A 20,850-nucleotide genomic window follows, 5' to 3' on the forward strand; every position below is an offset into this window, starting at 1 on the left:
ACCACTTCTCCCGCTAACTTTCAATTTTAATTTAGTTTTTTCAAATTTTGGTAGCTGGAACAGTTGGGATGGGATCTTAGTTTAGTTTTTTCAAATTTTTGATAGCAGGAAAAGCAGTTAAGATGATCTCAATAGAGTCGAAATTCAGATTCTATCTGATTTATAATCAGATGTCTGTTGTCACATTCTTCCTACTTGGAGGAAAACTAATAATGCAACTGTTTTGAGTGGCTTGGTAGTATGAACTACTAGAACTTCTAAAAAGGCCACAATTCCCGGAAGGACTGGCGTACTACCCCCACCCGCTACTAGAGTGCCTTGGTCTATAATACATAGTATTTTTCATGTACACCACTGAGGAACTGTGCTTCACTTGATTCAAAGTCATTGCATTTTGTGGTCTCAAACTTTTTGATTCCCGTCATTTATGTAGTAATTTTCTCTTCCTTGCAAAAGCTCAAACTTTTTGATTCCCGTCATTTATGTAGTAATTTTCTCTTCCTTGCAAAAGCTCAACAGGAAAAATTCAGAGCACCAACCGGACCCGTTCATCCAATCACTTCACATATTCAAGGGGGGGATCCATCTGGGCAACAGAGCTGACAGTAAGTAACATTCAGAAACACCAACTCAAATTTAAAATATATAGACACGGTCAGTTAACTATGTTCTTCGACTTTATTCAACCCCTAAACCATTTAACTGCGTATTAAACCTAAACTGGGTTTGCCTGCATTTACCAGTTCAGACATCTACAACATCAATTGGTTTCTGGCAAAGCTATGACTCTTTTTAGATTGTTTTACATCGTCACAAGAATCCCTACAGAACTTCAGAGTGTTGTTTTGATGTGGTTGGGCAGGATATCCCCGCCTTCCTTGTACGGCTGAAAACGCAAACAAAAACCAACACTTCGTCAGCTCGTCTGTTAACTTTGGTCATATTATTAGTAGCTCTGGTATTATAATAGGTGAATGTTACTTAATAGTCAAGATGCTCCGAAGATGTTCGGGAGGGATGGCTATGTATTAGGAAGGAATGCATAGCGCCGCACGGCACGTTAGGATTTGATATTCCGCACTTTCGGCCCGTGTGTTTTGAGCGTATTATGCCGGGTCGACCTAACGGTTCGTGACACTTGGTATTCTCAGTCACTTCCTCATCAGAATCATAATTCAGTCTTCATCGCCACTAACCGTACTACTATTCGACTTCATTTCATTTTTTATCAGTCATTTTGGCTTTGGTATTCCTAGTCCCTTCTGCTGATGTCAGAAAATGGCTTTCCGTCTAATCAGCATGAAACAGGGAGTTGATGCATGACAGCCTCCGTTATGTATGAATCCTCCGTTAAGTTAAGGGTTGATTAGCCTAATATTCCTGCTTCCAGCTTTGCTTCCTGTTCTGCTTCTCTTTATTCCAACTTCTGGCTCCTGCTCCTTGCTCCAGTTCCTAACTTCAGCTCCTTGCTCCTTGTTCATGTTCGTCTGTTCTCGAGGGGGGAAAACTTGCAAAGGATTCGAAAACCGCTCCGATGCTCAAGCCAGTCAGGGTGCTCTTTGCAGTAAAAGAATGAATATTGATTGATCCTTTTGGGGAGCGAGTTATGAGAACTCTGAGTTTCTTGTGATCTTTTTAGGGTAAAGAGATCGTGTCCTGTGAAGGACGATGTGGGGGGGCTTTTATAGGCGATGTTAGGCCGACTGTGATTAGTGGCGGTGGTGAGGCGGTTGCCGTCAATCCGAAGGGAAAGTTTCCTCCCTTGAGTATCTAGGGTTTCTCTTGGAGTCTATCCCGGATCTTTGATAAGTGGAAGTTCCTAAGTTCAAGGATCTTCCGTAGATATCTTGCCGGTGTGATAAACTCTAAAAGAGAAGTTTCTTTCTTTTAGATATGTGGAGTTCAAACTGGCTTAAACACTTCGAGATGTGTGGCCGACTGAGATCTTTCTAGAAGTTTCGAGATTAAGTCGGTAGGTCGCTTGGCGCTGCTGCCTCCCCAGTTCTGGGCGTAAGACACTGGCCGAACCTGTGTGGACCCCCCTCACTCCTTTGAAGACCCTAGGGACGATCTGTTCATGCCAAGAGCGTCTTGCAGGACTGGCTGCTTCTGGCCGACCTCCCAGTTAGGGGAATATTTGGTGGACCATCAGGAGCTCAGTGGTCCTGCTGCCTTAAGCCAATTTAATCAAGTAGACTTCAGGTCTGATCTTGACTCTTCAGACGTTAGTCAACGTCTGGACATTTTATGCATCATCATCTTCCTCATCAGAATCATAATTCAAAACAAACCCATCTGCAGTAGCTAAGTTGTGGTGGGAAGCAGCAAATCTCTACTGAAAGAGAGTGGGTTGAGTCCCAAAGTGATGGAAGGATCTTCAATGGTCCGAGGAGTAATGAATTGTCAAAGTTTGCCGAATTGAACTCATTGCTTCCATTTTGAGGCAATGGCATGAAATGGGTAAATTGTGAGTTTATCATATCTGGGCAACCCATTTTTCTTGTTCTTGAGAGGTCAAATTGGTGAACCCAGAGAATAGTTATCCTCCTCCATTATTCATGAAAACAGGTGAATCTGAAATCTGGTTAACCAAAGGGTTGGTGCAAATGACGTTGAGGAGTGAAGAAAAGGCGGTAATGTCTTTGTTGATTTCTTGGTTGTTTGAGAAGCAACAAGCCTACACAACCCGCCTCCTGGGACTCCCACTTGAACTGCATGTGAGAGAAACTCTTGTTTCTCTGTCATCTCACATGTCTTTGATGATTTCTTGGTTGTTTCGGAAGCAACAAGCCTACACAACCCGCCTCCTGGGACTCTCACTTGAACCGCATGTAGGAGAAACAAGAGTTTCTCTGTCCACGTGACTGGACATGTGAGAGGAGAGAGAAACAAGAGTTACACCCACATGCGGTTCAAGTGGGAGTCCCATCAGGTGGGTTGAGTATACTTTTTGTTTGGGAAATCATTTTGAGATACCAGCAGTCATCTTCCATCATCAACTTGAAGTTAGAGAGAGATACTAACTCATCTTCTCCCTTGTTATTTTCAGCACTTACTTGTTCGTTGTTCCTCGTCCATGAACTGGGTTCTTCAGTGTGAGAGAGAGACTATGAGGAAACTATAATGGATGAATGATGAAGTAACAAGAAATTAAAATCTCGGGTACACCGGTTATAAATGACAGTGTTATGAAAGTTCATGGTTTTTCCTCTTTTGTTCTTCAAATTCAGACTTTTTCATAGAGAGTAGAAATGTGGGTCTTTCAACAAAAAAAAAAGAGTAGAAATGTGGGTACAACATAAAGACAGGGTGAAAATTTCAAAACTCTGTAGGGTTTCAGGTCTCACTCTATTAATGGAAACCCTAGATTTCAAAACTGAATTTTAATTTCACTCTATCAATAAATATGAAACCTTAGATTTCAAAATTAAATTTTAGTATAAAAGCCTTAGATTTCGAGTTGGTCCTTTTATCTCTCTTTCTCTCTGCGAAGATGTTGCAATGTTGCTGGAGAGATTGTCTCGTTGAGTTCTTAAAATGAAGAAAGAAGAAGGAGATAGAGAGAGGGAGGATTTAACAAAGGCCGCGGCTTTGGGAATAAATAAATTCTCAAATTTAGTCAAGGGACATAATCTCTTTTAGTCCAAAAATTGAAGATTAAGATTAGGGAGCAATGCTTGATCAAGTGAGTTTTCTCGCTAAAATAAAATATTGTCTCCTAGAATATACAAAAAAAATATAAATCTACTAGAGAATATATTCTTCAAAGATTACTCTTTATTACCCAAAGTCGCGGCCTTTTGTTAATATAAGGAAAAGTGTTGACATATAGGCATTGGACCGAAATCTGGTTTCTCAAATGATTTGTTCAATCGCTCATCGCCCGGTGAGATTCTTGTTAGTACTGCTTCGGGTCCGAATGTTTTGATAATGAGGGTCCGACCTTTTTGACAATGAATCTGCTAGAATTTAATAACAAGCCCGTCTAGCTCAGTTGGTAGAGCGCAAGGCTCTTAACCTTGTGGTCGTGGGTTCGAGCCCCACGGTGGGCGTACCCCTCTCTCTCCTTTTGCTTCTATTTTTTTTTTACATTTGGCTTCAGTGAAATCTATCCACATATACTTGTAGAGAGACAGAGAGGGGGTGGAAGTAACCAGTTAGAGGCTACTATTATTGAGCTTAGGTCTCTCTCTCCTTTTGCTTCTATTTTTTTTTCACATTTGGCTTCAGTGAAATCTATCCACATATACTTGTAGATACAGAGAGGGGGTGGAAGTAAAGGCTACTATTATTGAGCTTAGGTTTAAAGATGGAAAATGATAGTGAAGGCAAATTCCCACGCACCAAGAGCCCAACGATCCTTTGTGTGGGTATTAGCGTTCTCTATCATTACCTTTTAAAGATTGTCTACTGAATGAAGTGTTGAACATTTAAGAACAAGAAAGAAAGTGCCAAATACAACCCGACCAGACCAATGGGTTGAGTGTACAACCAACCTCGTTATCCTTTCTCCCACTTTTATTTATTGATTTTATGTTACTTTTTTTTTTTATCAATGATTTTATGTTACTGAAGGAGTTGGTAGTTATAAGCTGCCAAAAGAAGCATGCTGTCATATCTCACAATAGCAAGTTTTTTCTTGCCCACCATCACTATCACAATAGCAAGCAACCTGTTAAATAAGCTCGTATGTGAAAATACATGGGTATTTAAGAGCAGATTGATTATTGTGGGATTTCTCCACTTTCTTTTAGGGAAGATACAAGGGTGTCTCTCCACCTTATAAATATATCCCCAAAGTATGAAGGATGAATGCAAAACTATCCTTCCAAATTGACAATGAAAAATCAATTCCTATGCCTGAAAGAAGAAGAAAAAAAGGTACGCTTTCACCTCGAATGAACAAGAAAAGCAATCTCAACCAAACAAGAATTATTAGTCAGTCTTTCAGTAATCCCACCAGCTTCAGCAAATTGGTCTATCAGGCTTTACACCTTCACAAGCTCAGAAGCTGGAACCGCTGCAAGGGCAGCACCTCCAGTGGTTGGCCTGTCAAAATTGCACCAGAAAAGGCAACATAGTGGGGAAATTGATTAAACGTGTAATCCCTCTAATTGGTGTTTAAATGATAAGATAAACTCTAGGGTTCTGAAGAAAAAAAAAAAGATAACTGCGAAATAGAGAATGAAGAAGGAACTTACAGGCCTACAAACACCTTAAAGGCATCATAGATACCCCATTGTGCTCCAGTAAGTGTTCCAATCATCACAATACGCAGAGGAAGACCACGAGTAAACAGACCCAACAAACCTATTTTTTTCACGGCCTGGAACCATAGAGAGATCGAAAATAAATAAACATAACAGATAATGAATGTATAAATAAAAGAAGCCATATATAGCAGCAGCAATGAAAGATAAGCTAACTCACATCACCCACTGTGGCACCCTTAGCGTTGTTGAGAAATGACACCAGATTGTCAGCTGGGTGAGAAACGATAGCGCAGAATACACCAGCAACATATCCACCAGCAAAGCTCACACCTAGTTGAAGTGATTTACTGCATTGGTCCTTTGGTGTGGGAATTACGTGCTTGTAGATATTCTCCACAATCGTCTCAAACGATGCAAATTTCATCATAGTATCTGCAGAATACCACTTTGATCAGTAACCGTAGCACCAGACCAGAGCCATGCAACTGGAGAGGTAATAAACCCTAGATCTAAGAAAATAGTCGATTCTGAAAAAAGAAAAAACTGTCGAGCACGAGCCGACTTAGTCGGCGAAGCCTAGTGCCCTGGTGCCGACTAAGTGGTTTCCCAAATAGACCAATGCTAAATCGGCTTCCCAAGTCGATCGATTGTGTCCCAATTGGGGTGAAATCAGGCGCCAATTTTTAATGCTTAGATGTGTACACTAATTATAAGAAAAAAAACGAAGGGCTGAAAGAAACGATCTTACATGGAATCTGTCGACCCCAGAGAGGAACAAGACCCTTGTACAGCCTGCAAAATTTTTGAAGCAAGTTAGGGAAGGTAGTTGTGGAAACCTTGGCACAAAATCAGTTGAGTTAGAAAGTACCCTCCATAACCTTCAGCCTTGACGAACTTTGGAAATCCATCTGACAACCCTCTTGCAAATCCAGGCTGAGTTTGCACTCTCACCTTGACGGCTTCCATGGGACACAGAGCAACATCAGCAATCACCTCTGCAGATGCAGAACCAGCAAGGTAGATCAAAGTCTTGTACTTGGCTGCGTTCTCTTGACCAGCAAGATCAGAATAGTACTTCTTAAAGAATTCGTAGAAACCAAACTTGCAGGCACCCTGAGCACTATAACCAAGGAGGGTAGGCACCCATCCCCTGAAGAAACCTCGTGCACCCTGCTCTTTCAGCAGAACCCCAAAACCAGAAGAAATGCTCTTGTACTTTGTAGGATCAATCTGAAGATCAACAGAAAATAACAGATTATGCACCGCCAAATGCCGAAGTGGTTAATAGTGTTGACATAAACTCCAAAACCCTGGAGGTCCCAGGTTCGATTCCCAGAGGAGGTGGAATCCATGGTTATTGAATTTAGGTTATTAAAGGTATAATAATGTAATAAGTTTGTCGGGCTTTAGGCCTCTTTCATTATTAGTTTAACTTAGGCGGTTATCGTGCGTAACACATCTTCATGATGTATCAATGCCTTACGTAGATCGTAGTCGACTTCATTAATACAACTTGCGGAGTCAAGTTATACTGAAAAACAATCTAAAAAATAACATTAAAATGTGACTAGAATTCAAATATTAGCACTTCCAAGTAAATTTTGTATAATGTGGACAACCAAGAAAACTTTGATAGAGCAAGGGTCTGTAGAAGCATCTATTTTACAGATTCACCTAACATGCGACTCAAAGGCAACACATATTATGCCACTGGTTCCTTCTACTCTTTAACCAAGAAATATAGGAACTGAGAGTCGGGAAACATGGCATTAATTTGTAGTATGATGAAGACTTCGTTTTAATTAAAGAACAATCTAATCATATTCAAAGAAATGAACCAAGTCAAAGTAAAATACGTTTATTCGGATCATATGGGGGGCATGAATATCAAAATTAAGTACTCGTCAAAGAATTGACTAATCACGGACTATAATTATCAGTTAAACCTAAACCATAACAACAACACAAAAAACCTATAATCGAAATCCAATCTGCAAACTAACATCCACATTCTGTTTCTGAGATGAAAAAATAAGACAGGAAAAGAAAATTATCTAATAATTCCTTTAGCAATTAGAGTTTCACAGAAAGGTAATTGAAACTAGAAACGTTAACAACGTAGATGAAACTAGAATACGATGGAAAAGAGAGAGAGAGAGAGAGAGAGAGAGAGAGAGAATTACCTGCATATTACACTTGACGAGATCTAGAGGAGTGACGGCCATGTGAGTAAGACCACAGCTGAGAATTCCACCGGCGGTGCAAGCAGCATAGAAAGTAGGAGAGTACATCTCGATTTTACCTGATGATGGTTCGCTTGGAGAGGCAACAACGAAACTCCTCCTCCTCATATTACTACTCCTAGAAGAAGAAGAAGAAGAAGAAGAAGAAGAAGAAGAAGAAGATGATGATGATGATGCGTCATTTGGAGATGCTGCTGCTAATGAAGGAACGAAACCTAGTGATTTCTTCGTCGTAGAGGGCGAGTAGAGATAAGATGGGATTAGAGGTTGGCGATTGTTTTCCGAAATCGCCATTTCAGATCTCAAATTATTAGGGTTTCCGACGGAAATATAGATAGAGAGAGAAAGAGATCGTAAATAAAAATGAAGATCAGAGATTTTTTTTTTCTGATGAAGCAAAAAAAAATGAAGCAAGATCAGAGATTTCTTTTTTTAGAAAAAAAAAAAGATAAAAAAAAAAAAGAAAAAAGAGGAGAGAAAGACGCTTGCTCGATTGGGCAGGCAGCAGCTTCTCACCAACTAACTCCCCCCCGTTTGTTTGGTATTGGGTTAAGACTAATTTTATAAGGGGCATTTTTTTTTCTTAGGGGTCATTCATTAAGGATTGGTTCCTCATAATCCTCAAGACAAATATGATTGAGCTGCCGATCACTTGAAAAATACAACCAACTGACCCCTTCAGTGAACGAAGTTGCTGAGAAAGAGAAAACCTATTTTTTCTCCCTAATTACAATCAATGTCGCTAAAGTTTATTCAGACCTGATAGGTTTCCCGATGTTAGTGTCCGTTGCATGACCATGGTTGAAAATCTCACGTCATCCTCGGGCCAACACAAAATTTTCTGGTCGCAGGGATGAAGGGTTTATTATCTAATTTATTAGCTGTCGTCGGATCACATGGAGAGTTAAATTCTAGATGTTTTTGCTGCAGATAGGTCTCCTTTTAGTTGTTAAAGTGGCCAATTGTTATCCAAGTTGGTAGAAAAAAAACAAAACAGTTACAGCAGAAGGATAAGATGGAGGAGGGGGTTCAAATTTCAGAAGCACCAACAGTACCCCCACCCCAGTTGGAAAGTTTTAAAATCTCTCTCTCCCTTATCTACTTCATCTCCTTCTTTCTCAACTTTGGGTTTCTCAAATGGCTACTACTCTCTCAGCTACTTCAATCAGATTCACCACTTGTTCACTCAGACAGTCCCTTGAGACTAGTCAGGTCAGGTTTTGTATTTTCATTTTTGATTCCAGGTTTGTCTGAGATATGTATATAGTGTGCAACTGAGTACTATTAACGAGCGCTAATGGTTTTACCTTAACCAAGTGTGTGTGTGTGTGTGTGTGCGTAAGTGTGAATGTTTAGACTTTGTGCAGTTAACGGGAAGAGTGAAGTTTGTGTCTGTTGGTTGGGCTAAGAATGGGTTTCCTTCTCTAAGGAGAAGCTCATGTCTCCGGGTCTCTTGCGCGGTATAACTTTTTTCCGCATTTTACTATTATCTTTTTATCCAAGACGAGAAAGAATGCAGTTTGATTAAATATAGAACTACTAAATATTTGTTTCAACTTTGTACTGAGTCGGCAGGCAAAACCCGAGACTGTACAAAGAGTTGTTGACATTGTGAAGAACCAACTAGCGTTGCCGGCTGATTCTGCGCTCACTCCAGAGTCGAAGTTTTCTGACCTTGGTGCAGATTCTCTCGACACGGTATGCTACTTGTACTGCATTATGTTGTTGTTGTTGTTTTGGTCCTCTTATAATAAATATACTCCATTGTCTGTTTGCACTTTAATTTCAAACAAGCATTTGATTTGTGATGTGTAGGTAGAGATAGTAATGGGACTGGAGGAAGCCTTTGATATTAGTGTGGAAGAGGAGAACTCACAGAACATAACAACTGTCGGAGAAGCAGCTGACTTGATAGAAGACTTGATCCAGAAGAAAGGAGAAGCCTAGTAAGAAAATGGTAGAAGTTTTGAACTTGTATGAGGCATAATCATAGATCGCTTTTCTGTATTTCGATTGTTTGGTATTATTGTTTGCAAGAAGGGTGTAACTTTACCCTTTTATTGTAAGGATTCATGAACTGAGAATATGTCATTTTAGCATGAAGTTGAGCAAATGCAAACGACCGACCGAAACAACGCCTCTTAAGGCTATATTATGCAAATTGGGACTTTCTTCTTCGTTCATATTAGAAGTAATTATAATCCAAGAATTACCAAGTCTTGGACAGAACATTTTTGTAAATGATACGTGTCACAAGAGAATCACACAAACAGATGATCAACATCTTTCTTTTTTATCTCATCAAAAAAAAAAAACATCTTTCTTTTTTGGACTTCGGACACCTTATAAATTAGACTTAACAAAAGCTAATCGATGTGCTTAAAGTTGAATTGGTAAATTCTCCTCTCTCTTGTCCTCCAATCGCTAACTAGATACCGTTCATCCAAGTACCCGTAACTGGATAGTTAAGCATTAAATCCACAAAATTGTGGAGAAACTATACCTCATCTGATGTTGTCGTAGAAAGCCAAGTAGGGTCCACCTCAGCTGTTGCAAAGCATGATATTACGAAAAAACAATGTTGGAACCCCTAGGCCAGCATATCCACCAAGAATAGCTGATCTCAACATGAATGATTTTGACCGGGTGATGGGCGTCGATATCCGTGATACAATGGTAGGAATCGAGCACGCCATATGTGTCAATGAGACCCAAGTTTCATCCTTGCACATCCTGCACCTGTGGGGTGACAGGGGAGCTTGGGCCTCATCACTGCATGTGTGCAGTGTCCAACTTCGCACTATCCGTGATAGTGAAGTAGGTCTCGCAAGTGAGATATGGGATACGAATAAACTGCATATCACCATTTAGGGATGCCATTCGTGCCGTGGCGGTATGTTCTATTGAGAGGAGGAAAGAGGAAATGGATAGGAAAAATAATGATAAGTGGATTTGGGGAGCTGAAAATGTGAGGAGATAGAAGTAGTAGCATAGGCAGCAGCAGGATTCTTAGCATGAATCCGAAATGATAAGGACCCAGAAGGTGTAGGCAGAACTTAGACAGAATGCCGACGTGGCTCCGCCACATCAGCATTATGGCCGGCAAGGAGTCCGACGCTCATTCTCTCATCCCGAATTAGTAATTAGTCTGTTATTTGTGATGGATTTCAAAAGGGTCCCTCTAGACCTTTTAATTTGGACCTTTGAATTGATAAACGGTTCCGATTAAAAGGTCTATCCTAAAGATAGAAAAACCCAGTTTTGTTTAGGTCACGGCTTTGGGGAATAAAGAATACTCTCTGGGGAATAAATTCTCTTGGGACGTATTTTATTTTAGTCCAAAAACTCACTTGATCAAGCATTGCCCCCTAATCTTCATCTTCTTTATCATCTTCACCACCACAACTTCACACCACCACCATTTCGGCCACCATCATTCCGACCACCATTGCCACCTCTTCTCTTCTCTTTCATCTCTTCTCCTCTCTCTTTCTCTCTCTCTCTTGTTGCTTTTGTTTTCTCTCTATCTCTATCTCTCTCTCTCTCTCGCTGGCTATCTCTATGTCGTTCTCACTCTAGATCTTCTCTTTCATAGACCACTCCCATTATTTCTTTCGTTGTAGACATATCTCTCTCCACTACCTATATATCTCTCGCAGTCGTTACCTCTTTTTCTTCCGGTCTCTCTCTCGGTGTGTATAGATCTCTCTGTGGAAATCACAGAGTTCGTGACCACGAAACGTTTTGTAGCCACGAAATGGTCATGGCCACAAAACGTTTTGTGGCCACGAAATCCTCGAGGAGGCAGGAGGGTCTCGCCAAAAACCTTCCTCGATGTCAGGTTCCGACGAAGGGAACACTTCCCTTTGTTAGAACGGTGTCTGTGTGGGAGAGGGAGAGAAACAATGAGAGATCGATTGAGAAACAGTGAGAGAAAAACATTGAGAGATCGAGAGACGTAGATAGTGAAAGCAATAGAGAGAGATAGTATATAAGAGATAGACAATGAGGAATCGGGAAAGAGGGACTAAGAGAAGAAGATGGAAAGAATAAGAGAGGGAGAGAGAGAGAGAGAGAGAGAGAGGGGAGGGGGGGGGGGGAATGTTCGATCAAGTCAATTTTTGGACTAAAAAAACTATGTCCCTTAGTGATCAATATTTATTGAATAAATTTTTATTCCTCGGGGAATTTTTTTTATTCCCCAAAGCCACGGCCTTAGCAAAATATATATAACCTCACATCACAGACGGGCAGGCATCTAACATCCATACACACCCTACCAAGTTCTACTACTTACATTTATTATATACTACTCCATAATATACTTTGTTCCTCCTGATTTACAGTTATAATAGAGTATCAGTAGTAGTTGAAAATGTCATCAAAAGACAAGTTCACAAGATTAGCAAAGCTACTAGTTGTAGTCAGTGGTTCAAGTTCATTGTAGACAGACATTGATTCATCGACCTCACTAGGAACTGTCTTCTCCCATAAGATAGGCAGCGGGATGCCCATATCGTCCAACGTCCTAATTGGGATATTTACATTATCAATATTACTTGACTTGTTTACCTCATCATCATCTGGAATCATTGATTGATTATTAGCATCAATCAATCCCTCCACTGTATATTCATAATACAAGTTTTGAACCACAGCCTTTCTAGCACGAATCACCTGCATGGTAATGAAACAGGAAGAAAGTAGTTTATCACCAGAATGAGCTGAAAACTATAAATAAACCAGAAGAAGATCCAAGATTGGGGAACTATTACATATCTCTCGCTTTGATCATCTTTATATAGCATCATAAAATCCCCAACTCGTAACCCATGTGTCCTAACAAAACCACCTGGCAAATTTTATGGCGAGGACGTTATTTATAATTTACACCGTTCATTATATAAACAAAAAAGAGTTAATTCCTATATGGCCCCCTACTTTGTGACCAGCTTCAAATATGGTCCCCCAAATTCTGTAAATTCAAATATGGCTCCCTTTTTTGATGTAATTGTCCTAACTACCCTTCCTTTAAATCCTTTTTCAAAATTAAAAATAAAAATCAAATCATTAATCCACCTCATTTCCCTCTCCACCACACATCTCTCTCCATGTCAACTCTCTCTCTCCACATCACCTCTCTTTCCAACTCACCTCTCTCTCTCTCTCTCCAACTCACCCCTCTCTCTCCAACTCACCTTCATCTTCTCCGATTGAAGTCGCCGGCCGAAAATTTTCCGGCAGGCGACCTCAAAAAAAAAAAAAAAATTTCTCTCATCTCTCTCTCTCTCTCTCTAAAAACTCCGGCGAAGGGAAACCCCCTTCGCCGAATTTTTAGCGAGAGAGAGAGATGAGAGAAAATAAATTTATTTTTTTTTGGAGGTCGCGGAATCGGAGAAGATGAAGGTGAGTTGGAGAGAGAGAGGTGATGTGGAGAGAGAGAGAGTTGACATGGAGAGAGATGTGTGGTGGAGAGGGAAATGAGGTGGAATTAAGATTTTATTTATATTTTTAATTTTGAAAAAGGATTTAAAAGAAGGGTAGTTAGGACATTAACTTAAAAATAGGGGGCCATATTTAAATTTACAGAATTTTGGGGGCCATATTTGAAGCTGGTCACAAAATAGGGGGCCATATAGGAATTAACTCAACAAAAAAAGTGTGTAAGTTGTAGCAAGAGATGATCTCACCAGTGTTTGCAAGTACGTACATTCGACTACTGTTGTTGGGCCAAAACCTGTAATTAATTGCTACTTACTGTAAGAGAACTTCTCATCAATGGGGGCTTAACATAATACTATTGTGCTTGCTACAAGCATAGATAGGTCCACGAGAATATGGGAAGCTTCTGAAATTCTGCTAATTAATATTTTGAAGGTGTGCCAGCAATAATGCCCTTACGCATCAGATTCTAGCTTAAACTTTGACTATCTATTACGGATCAGTTCCAAACAAGAAGCAAGCGAATCAAACCTGAACTTAAAATCCCACACATGATCAAGATTCATGTCATCCATGCTCATATTAATCCCTTCCTTTACATCAAGAGGAGGGAGGAGTAGTTCCGCTTGTCTCTGAAATTCAGCAGTTTCATTTTTGTGAGTTTCCAGAACTCAATTAGGTACGTAATAGTAAAAGAGACGAATAAAACGAACGAATTAAACAGCATCTCATATCATAAGTGTACATTAAGACAGGCGAATTTTCGGGTTGCAGCACGACCGAAAGGTGCACCACTGAATCAATTAATCATGGTAACTGATACTCACAGCATAGCAACACGAATCCAAGAGTAAAGTTGGAAGAGTATAAAAGCTTCATACTTGAACCAGACCTTAGGGAGTATTATCCTCCCAAGAGTGCTGACATCGCTGTGCCGAAGTTCCTTTTGGAGAAGAAACCTCAATTGCCTCCTTGGTTCAATTTCCTACACAACATGATATGACCAAAGTAATCAAATCGGGGGCATGCTAAAATAGAACATGAAAATGGACTTCAATAGACAGAAGACCTCAAAAGGTGGAAATAATAGAAATGAATCTATCATATATCTATGAAAGATTATAGAATTTAGTAGTAGATAAAAATGAATGACATCACATTATTAATAGTAATGGTTTTTGTAAGTTTCTCTAAAACTCTATTTTATTTCAATACTTTCTCTTTAGGTTTACAATCATCTTATATAGAAGAAGAAGTGACAAGAGAGAAGGAAAAAACAGTTTTAATAACAGAAAACTGAAAAATAATAAAGTTTGTTATACAACTAACTTTCTTGTTTTCATTTCAGGGTTCCTTTAGACACAGTGGACGATAGTCTTGACTTGTTGACTTGGTCTGCTGGAGCTGGACTTGGCCCGTTTGACTGAGAAGCTAGGACTGGACTTGTTGACCATATATAAACTCATTTGCCCTAATCTCTTCTTTATTCTCTTCCTCAGAAACCCTAGTTTCCACAACCCCCCTCAAACAGATGGTGATGAGAGTCGAAAAACCATCAGTTTGTCTCGAAATTTCTTAAAAAGATCCTCTGGTAAACCCTTAGTAAAGATGTCAGCCAGTTGATCTGTTGTGGAGATGTGATTTACTATAACTGAGCCGTTGGAAATCAAATCACGAACATAATGAAAATCCACTTCGATATGCTTTGTTCGTGCATGAAAGATAGGGTTTGATGCGAGATATTTCGCACTGATATTATCACAGAATAGGTGAAAAGGTCGAGTCAGATGAAAACGAAGCTCATCCATAAGGTAAGACAACCATACTAACTCTGTAGCTGTTTTAGACAATGATTTGTATTCAGCCTCTGTTGAAGACTTAGCCACTGTGGCTTGTTTCTTCAAACTCCAGGAGATAAGACTGGAACCCAAGAAAATGCAATAACCCCCAGTCGATTTTCTAGAGTCAAGGCATCCAACCCAATCTGAACCTGAATAAGCTGTTAGGGTAGTTAAATCACCAGCAGATAATGTGATTCCTGACCCCATTGAACCCTTCAGATATCGTAATATTTTTTTAACAACAACGAAGTGTACTGTTGTTGGTTTATGCATGAATTGAGATGTATAATTGACGGCAAAAGATACATCTGGTCGAGTGAGAGTAAGATATTACAGAGCACCAACCAGGCTTCTATACTCAGTGGGATTGGAGAGACCATCTCCCTCTGTAAGTGAAACTCTTTTACCACTTGAAACTGGTAATAGATGGCTTTGAATCCAACAAATTTGATCTATGAAGTAACTGCAATGTATATTTGTTCTATGTAAGAAGAAGTTGACCCTTATTAAGATCAGTAGAAACCTCAATACCCAGAAAATAAGATAAAGGACTCAAATCTTTCATTTTGAAATTGTTGCTTAAATCTTTGATAAGAGTTGACATCTGAGAAACTGAATTTCCTGTTAGAATGATGTCATCAACATATAAAAGCAGTACCATTGTTGTAGATGGTTGATGAAAAATAAACATTGAATGATCAGATTTGTTTTTCTGAAATCCATAAGCCAGTTGGAAATTGGCAAACTTGTTGAACCATGCCCTTGGAGCCTGTTTTATACCATAAATAGCCTTGTGAAGATGACAAACAAGCTTGTCTGTTCCTGGTTTAACAAAACCAAGTGGCTGAATCATATAAACATCTTCATCCAAAATTCCATGCAAGAAAGCATTTGATACATCAAGTTGTTTGATATGCCATGACTTTGTGATTGCTATAGTAAGAACCATCCTTATAGTATTTGCTTTAACATTTGGGCTGAATGTCTCATCATAATCAACTCCTTCTTGTTGGTGGAATCCCTTGGCTACAAGTCTGGCTTTATATCTCTCGATTGAGCCATCACTCTTTTACTTTAATTTGAAAACCCACTTGCACCCAAGCACATTCATTTAATTTGTTGTGATATGGTACCAAAGACCATGTTTGATTATCAAGTAAAGCTTGATACTCCTCATTCATGGCCTGAACCCAAGCAATATGCTTACCTGCCTCCTTATAAGTTGTTGGCTCAGAGGGTAGGTGTAAGATAGATAGATAAACAACATCTAATGTGTGAGGGGATGAAAAATGTGCCACAAAGTCAGTGGGTAGATGTTTATTCTTGATAATGCCATTTCTACCTCTTGTGGTGATTTGACTAGCATGTGGAGGATGAGATGACACTAATGATGTTGTTGGTGTACTAATGGAAACACTAGCAATGCCCACATCATTAGAAGTCAAATGCCTTGATGCTGAATTAGCTGGTGTACTAGTATGCATACTAGGTGTCCCTAAGTCAGCTGGACAGTCTGGAAGATGAGCAATAGGAGGTAAAGGTAGTGAAATATGTGGTTGCATTGGCTGATCACCACTAGACTGTCTAGAAGTGAGGTTGACATAAGGAAAATTGTCTTCTTCAAATATGACATGTTTAGACATATAGAGTCTCTTTGTTAAAGGATCGTAGCATCTATACCTTGCTCCATTAGGAGTAGTGACAGCGGTTGGTCCCCAAATGTCACAATGTATCCAATATAGAGGAGTATTTGTAGTAGTAGTTGAATCTGCAAATGGTAGACACTTGCTTTTACCCAATTCACAAGACTTACAAAAAGTTTTATTAATCGTGGAGGATAGTACAATCTTATTTTCCTCATGAAGTTGTTTGATAACAACACTATGAGAATGACCCAATATTGCATGTCATATATCATAATGAGATGTTGTTTGAGATAGATGAGCAGAACTAGTTTTGTGTTGTAACATAGCATTATGAACTTCAATAGGATATAAATTGTTCTTGACAGGCCCTTCTGCTAGGATATGTTTAGAATTTATATCCTTTATGTTATAACCCCAAGGAAGAAATTCCACTGAATATGAATTATCTTTTGTGAACTTTGAAATTGACAACAAATTCCTTTTAAGATGAGGAACATGTACAGAGCACCTTACTTAGCTCAAAATCATGAGTTGAAGTGGAAAGTTTTGACATACCAGTGCTAAAATGGATACAAATTTACCACTACCCACCATAACAGCATCAGAACCTGTGTATGGTTGAATTAGGGTAAGATTGTCCTCACTGTGAGTCATATGACTGCTAGCACCTGTATCAGCTAGCCAAGACTTATCCTTGTGTGTTGATATAAAAGAATTTGTTGTTACAAAGCAATGTTCCTGATCTGATTCACAATCATAATATACCTCATCATCTATATGTGATAAGTACAACAGTATAACATTCTTGAAACTCATCATTATCATCACTGTTGGCATAAGGATGTAAAACAGCATTATTGCATTCTAGCATACCCTCTTCTTCATAAGGATAGGATTTTATTTTTGTACTTTCATCATGATGCAACTCTGCCAAATCATCTTGAGGATTGTATGATTCAGTATGATAACTAAGATAATTCCTATTTGGCTTGTATCTGAAATAGCACACACCTGGTGTATGACCCCATCTCTAACAAAGGCCACATGGGACTGAAAAGAAATCAAAATCCTCAGCCTTTTGACCTTTTAACTGATTATTCATGGAAGAATTTTCTTTAGGAGGAGACCCATGTCTCCTAACATAAGCCTGATTTTTGTAATAAGATGGTGAGGGTTTACTAGGCTGTCTTATATGTTGTCTTGGATGAAGTCTCTTAACATAGTAAGCTTCTTGATCAGTCTCTTTTTGAAGTAACCATTGTTCATGTTGAATAAGCCTTGACTTTAAATGAGCGAATGTTAGTTGTTCATTATTTGCCCTTATAGCTATTATGAACTGATCATAATCAGAGTTTAAGCCATGAATTGCTAGTCTGACAAGCTCAGGCTCACTGATTTTATCATGTACTGATGTAAGAGAATCAGCAATGAGTTTTAATTCTCTAAGGTATTCAGCAATTGTTGCATTTTCTTTCTTAATTGTTTGCAACTTCCTTCTGAGTTGGTCTTTTTTTTATTCAAGACCCTCATTATTGGTAAGATCAAGGTAATCTCATATCTCCTTAGCTGTTTTTAAACCATATGTGTCATAATAAACATCCTTTGATAGAGTACTTTTGAGATAAGATCTTACAAAACCCTCTTTTGATCTCCAAAGTTGAAAATTTGGGTTTATTTGTTCTACACCATGAATGAACTAAAGTCGGGGGGGGGGGGGGGGGTTCTTCTATAGTACCATTGACAAACCCTAATAGTTCATAAGTGCCAAGCAGAGTTTCCACTTGGTCTTTCCACATCAAAAAATTACTGTCATCTAATTTTTCAGTTATAAAGTTGGTGACAGATGAAAGAGGAGGAAGATTACCTTGAAGTTGAGAAGCCATGGATTTGAAAAGAAGAAATGAGTAAAGAACCAGGAGAATGTTGGAGATGTGCTCGAAAAAACAGTAAGTGATTCTTGATCACTTATCACTGTTGAATATTGAATTTTAATGCTTGATTTTGATCTGTTTTACTAAATTTTGATCTATTTTGCTTGAATATTGATCCATTTTACATGAATTTTGATCGCAACTTTGTTGTATGCTGAATTGTTGCGAGATTTGTGGTGATTGTTCTTGAGCTAAAGAGAAGGAAAACCTAGCAATGGATCTTATAACCTAACTGATACCATGTAAGTTTCTCTAAAACTCTATTTTATTTCAATACTTTCTCTCTAGGTTTACAATCATCTTATATAGAAGAAGAAGAGACAAGAGAGAAAACAGTTTTAATAACTGAAAACTGAAAAACAGAAAAAACTGAAAAACAATAAAGTTTGTTATACAACTAACTTTCTTGTTTTCATTTAAGGATGCCTTTAGACACAGTGGAAGATAGTCTTGACTTGTTGACTTGGTCTGCTGGAGCTGGGCTTGGCCCGTTTGACTGAGAAGTTAGGACTGGACATGTTGACCATATATAAACACATTTGCCCTAATCTCTTCTTTATTCTCTTCCTCAGAAACCCTAGTTTCCACAGTTTTAATTGTCATAGATTTATAAATACACCATGAATGAACTAAAGTTGAAAATTTGGGTTTATTTGTTCTACACCATGAATGAACTAAAGTCGGGGGGGGGGGGGGGGGTTCTTCTATAGTACCATTGACAAACCCTAATAGTTCATAAGTGCCAAGCAGAGTTTCCACTTGGTCTTTCCACATCAAAAAATTACTGTCATCTAATTTTTCAGTTATAAAGTTGGTGACAGATGAAAGAGGAGGAAGATTACCTTGAAGTTGAGAAGCCATGGATTTGAAAAGAAGAAATGAGTAAAGAACCAGGAGAATGTTGGAGATGTGCTCGAAAAAACAGTAAGTGATTCTTGATCACTTATCACTGTTGAATATTGAATTTTAATGCTTGATTTTGATCTGTTTTACTAAATTTTGATCTATTTTGCTTGAATATTGATCCATTTTACATGAATTTTGATCGCAACTTTGTTGTATGCTGAATTGTTGCGAGATTTGTGGTGATTGTTCTTGAGCTAAAGAGAAGGAAAACCTAGCAATGGATCTTATAACCTAACTGATACCATGTAAGTTTCTCTAAAACTCTATTTTATTTCAATACTTTCTCTCTAGGTTTACAATCATCTTATATAGAAGAAGAAGAGACAAGAGAGAAAACAGTTTTAATAACTGAAAACTGAAAAACAGAAAAAACTGAAAAACAATAAAGTTTGTTATACAACTAACTTTCTTGTTTTCATTTTAGGATGCCTTTAGACACAGTGGAAGATAGTCTTGACTTGTTGACTTGGTCTGCTGGAGCTGGGCTTGGCCCGTTTGACTGAGAAGTTAGGACTGGACATGTTGACCATATATAAACACATTTGCCCTAATCTCTTCTTTATTCTCTTCCTCAGAAACCCTAGTTTCCACAGTTTTAATTGTCATAGATTTATAAATAAACTTGTTATTGTCGTATTAGGACTTTTAGAGACATCCAAACCCAAATTAAATCTTAGTAGTAAAGAAACTCAAATTTGGTATCAAGATTGCCTCCAAATTGATTACTACATCAAATTGATTACTACATCAAATTGATCACTCTTTAGTAAGAGGCCACTACAAGGCATCCCAACTTCATTGGAAAGAATCGATAACCCCATCGGCTACGACACAAAGGCTGCAAGTTTAACTTAGATTTGAACGCAATAAATAACTAAATATACATATTATTAGGTAAATATCAAAATCGACATTTTGAGTTTTTAAGTAGTAAGAACTTAACACCCAAAGTGAAGAATAAGAGGTCAAAAGCTTGGCTGTGGATGAAAGTAAAACTATCCATCTATGATCTATCTATATACCCATGAACAAGAAAGTAGATACATGAAGGGCTTTTGATTAAAACAACAATTCGTCGAACAACCTGCCAGAGCAGAGGAGTACTTTAGACCTCATATGCTCTACGCCAGCGGCTCTGGGAGAGAAGACCAGTCGTAGTTTGATATGAAAAGTGAATTCCGGAATAGTGGTTTAGTTGCAGAGGCTTTTTGCACGAAACTATCTATCTATCCTTGTTAACTTTTATAAGTAGTAATTAAGAAAATGAATAGAACTACTGCATATAATTACTAATTAACCAAAGAAGTAGAAAATAAAATCAATACCAATTTAACCAGAACTATGACATAATAAGATAAAGAAAATTATGAAGAAAAAAAAAACTTATTTAAGAAAAGCATTCTCTATAATAACAATATTAGAATTGAAGAGTAGTATGATGAGAAACTTACACATCGACCAAGTGGGAGTAGAACATTTTGCACGGGCGTCCTACTGGGATCGAGTGATAATGGCACGTCTGAGCAGTTGGAAGATGACGACCATGATGGTGCAGCATGAAAAGTGAATGAATTCATGCTAACTCGCCTCTGCCTCGGCGTCCGCTTCCCCCGAGTCGTTGTCTGAGT

General features: G+C 38.6%; 3 protein-coding genes, 2 long non-coding RNA genes and 1 other non-coding gene across 6 annotated transcripts; 3 read left to right on the top strand and 3 right to left on the bottom strand.

Moving 5' to 3' along the window:
- The first annotated feature begins 511 nt into the window (after positions 1-511).
- Positions 512-3,427, top strand: LOC147562786 (uncharacterized). Its single transcript, XR_015239660.1, has 2 exons — positions 512-605; positions 3,050-3,427. It is a non-coding gene; the product is annotated as an uncharacterized LOC147562786 (long non-coding RNA).
- A 552-nt stretch (positions 3,428-3,979) lies between these two features.
- On the top strand, positions 3,980-4,052 carry TRNAK-CUU (transfer RNA lysine (anticodon CUU)). The gene has a single exon. It is a non-coding gene; the product is annotated as a tRNA-Lys (tRNA).
- A 652-nt stretch (positions 4,053-4,704) lies between these two features.
- LOC147562788 (mitochondrial phosphate carrier protein 3, mitochondrial-like) lies at positions 4,705-8,166 on the bottom strand. Its single transcript, XM_086672951.1, has 6 exons — positions 7,397-8,166; positions 6,082-6,443; positions 5,962-6,005; positions 5,431-5,645; positions 5,202-5,326; positions 4,705-5,049 (listed from the first exon to the last, which is right to left on the bottom strand). The coding sequence occupies exons 1-6, from the start codon at positions 7,748-7,750 to the stop codon at positions 4,989-4,991; spliced, it is 1,161 nt and encodes a 386-aa protein (XP_086529077.1). The 5' UTR covers positions 7,751-8,166; the 3' UTR covers positions 4,705-4,988.
- On the top strand, positions 8,140-9,555 carry LOC147562789 (acyl carrier protein 4, chloroplastic-like). The gene is made up of 4 exons (XM_086672958.1): positions 8,140-8,668; positions 8,824-8,916; positions 9,032-9,154; positions 9,272-9,555. Exons 1-4 carry the CDS (start codon positions 8,594-8,596, stop codon positions 9,401-9,403), a joined length of 423 nt encoding a protein of 140 aa, XP_086529084.1. The 5' UTR covers positions 8,140-8,593; the 3' UTR covers positions 9,404-9,555.
- Positions 9,556-11,815: 2,260 nt separating this feature from the next.
- Positions 11,816-13,196, bottom strand: LOC147562790 (uncharacterized). Its single transcript, XM_086653718.1, has 3 exons — positions 13,147-13,196; positions 12,232-12,308; positions 11,816-12,133 (listed from the first exon to the last, which is right to left on the bottom strand). The coding sequence occupies exons 1-3, from the start codon at positions 13,166-13,168 to the stop codon at positions 11,816-11,818; spliced, it is 417 nt and encodes a 138-aa protein (XP_086509844.1). The 5' UTR covers positions 13,169-13,196.
- Positions 13,197-13,430: 234 nt separating this feature from the next.
- LOC147562791 (uncharacterized) lies at positions 13,431-20,801 on the bottom strand. Its single transcript, XR_015239670.1, has 3 exons — positions 20,674-20,801; positions 13,791-13,883; positions 13,431-13,530 (listed from the first exon to the last, which is right to left on the bottom strand). It is a non-coding gene; the product is annotated as an uncharacterized LOC147562791 (long non-coding RNA).
- Between the last annotated feature and the right edge of the window lie 49 nt (positions 20,802-20,850).

Source organism: Eschscholzia californica, unplaced genomic scaffold (assembly GCF_041429995.1).
Source record: "Eschscholzia californica isolate CP2 unplaced genomic scaffold, dmEscCali1.0.p SCAF_1, whole genome shotgun sequence".
Lineage (NCBI taxonomy): Eukaryota > Viridiplantae > Streptophyta > Magnoliopsida > Ranunculales > Papaveraceae > Eschscholzia > Eschscholzia californica.

What these genes read in the sequence shown, in the direction of transcription:
- LOC147562790 (XM_086653718.1), bottom strand. Translation starts at nt 13,168, where the DNA reads ATGTACGTACTTGCAAACACTG. An exon ending in GTACGTACTTGCAAACACTG is followed by an intron (nt 12,309 to 13,146) that starts GTGAGATCATCT and finishes AAAATTTGCCAG; the next exon opens with GTGGTTTTGTTAGGACACAT. An exon ending in ATGATCAAAGCGAGAGATAT is followed by an intron (nt 12,134 to 12,231) that starts GTAATAGTTCCC and finishes ATTACCATGCAG; the next exon opens with GTGATTCGTGCTAGAAAGGC.
- LOC147562788 (XM_086672951.1), bottom strand. Translation starts at nt 7,750, where the DNA reads ATGGCGATTTCGGAAAACAATCGCCAACCTCTAATCCCATCTTATCTC. An exon ending in TCGTCAAGTGTAATATGCAG is followed by an intron (nt 6,444 to 7,396) that starts GTAATTCTCTCT and finishes GTTGATCTTCAG; the next exon opens with ATTGATCCTACAAAGTACAA. An exon ending in AGGGTGCCACAGTGGGTGAT is followed by an intron (nt 5,327 to 5,430) that starts GTGAGTTAGCTT and finishes CTATGGTTCCAG; the next exon opens with GCCGTGAAAAAAATAGGTTT.
- LOC147562789 (XM_086672958.1), top strand. Translation starts at nt 8,594, where the DNA reads ATGGCTACTACTCTCTCAGCTACTTCAATCAGATTCACCACTTGTTCA. An exon ending in AGTCCCTTGAGACTAGTCAG is followed by an intron (nt 8,669 to 8,823) that starts GTCAGGTTTTGT and finishes GACTTTGTGCAG; the next exon opens with TTAACGGGAAGAGTGAAGTT. An exon ending in GTGCAGATTCTCTCGACACG is followed by an intron (nt 9,155 to 9,271) that starts GTATGCTACTTG and finishes TGTGATGTGTAG; the next exon opens with GTAGAGATAGTAATGGGACT.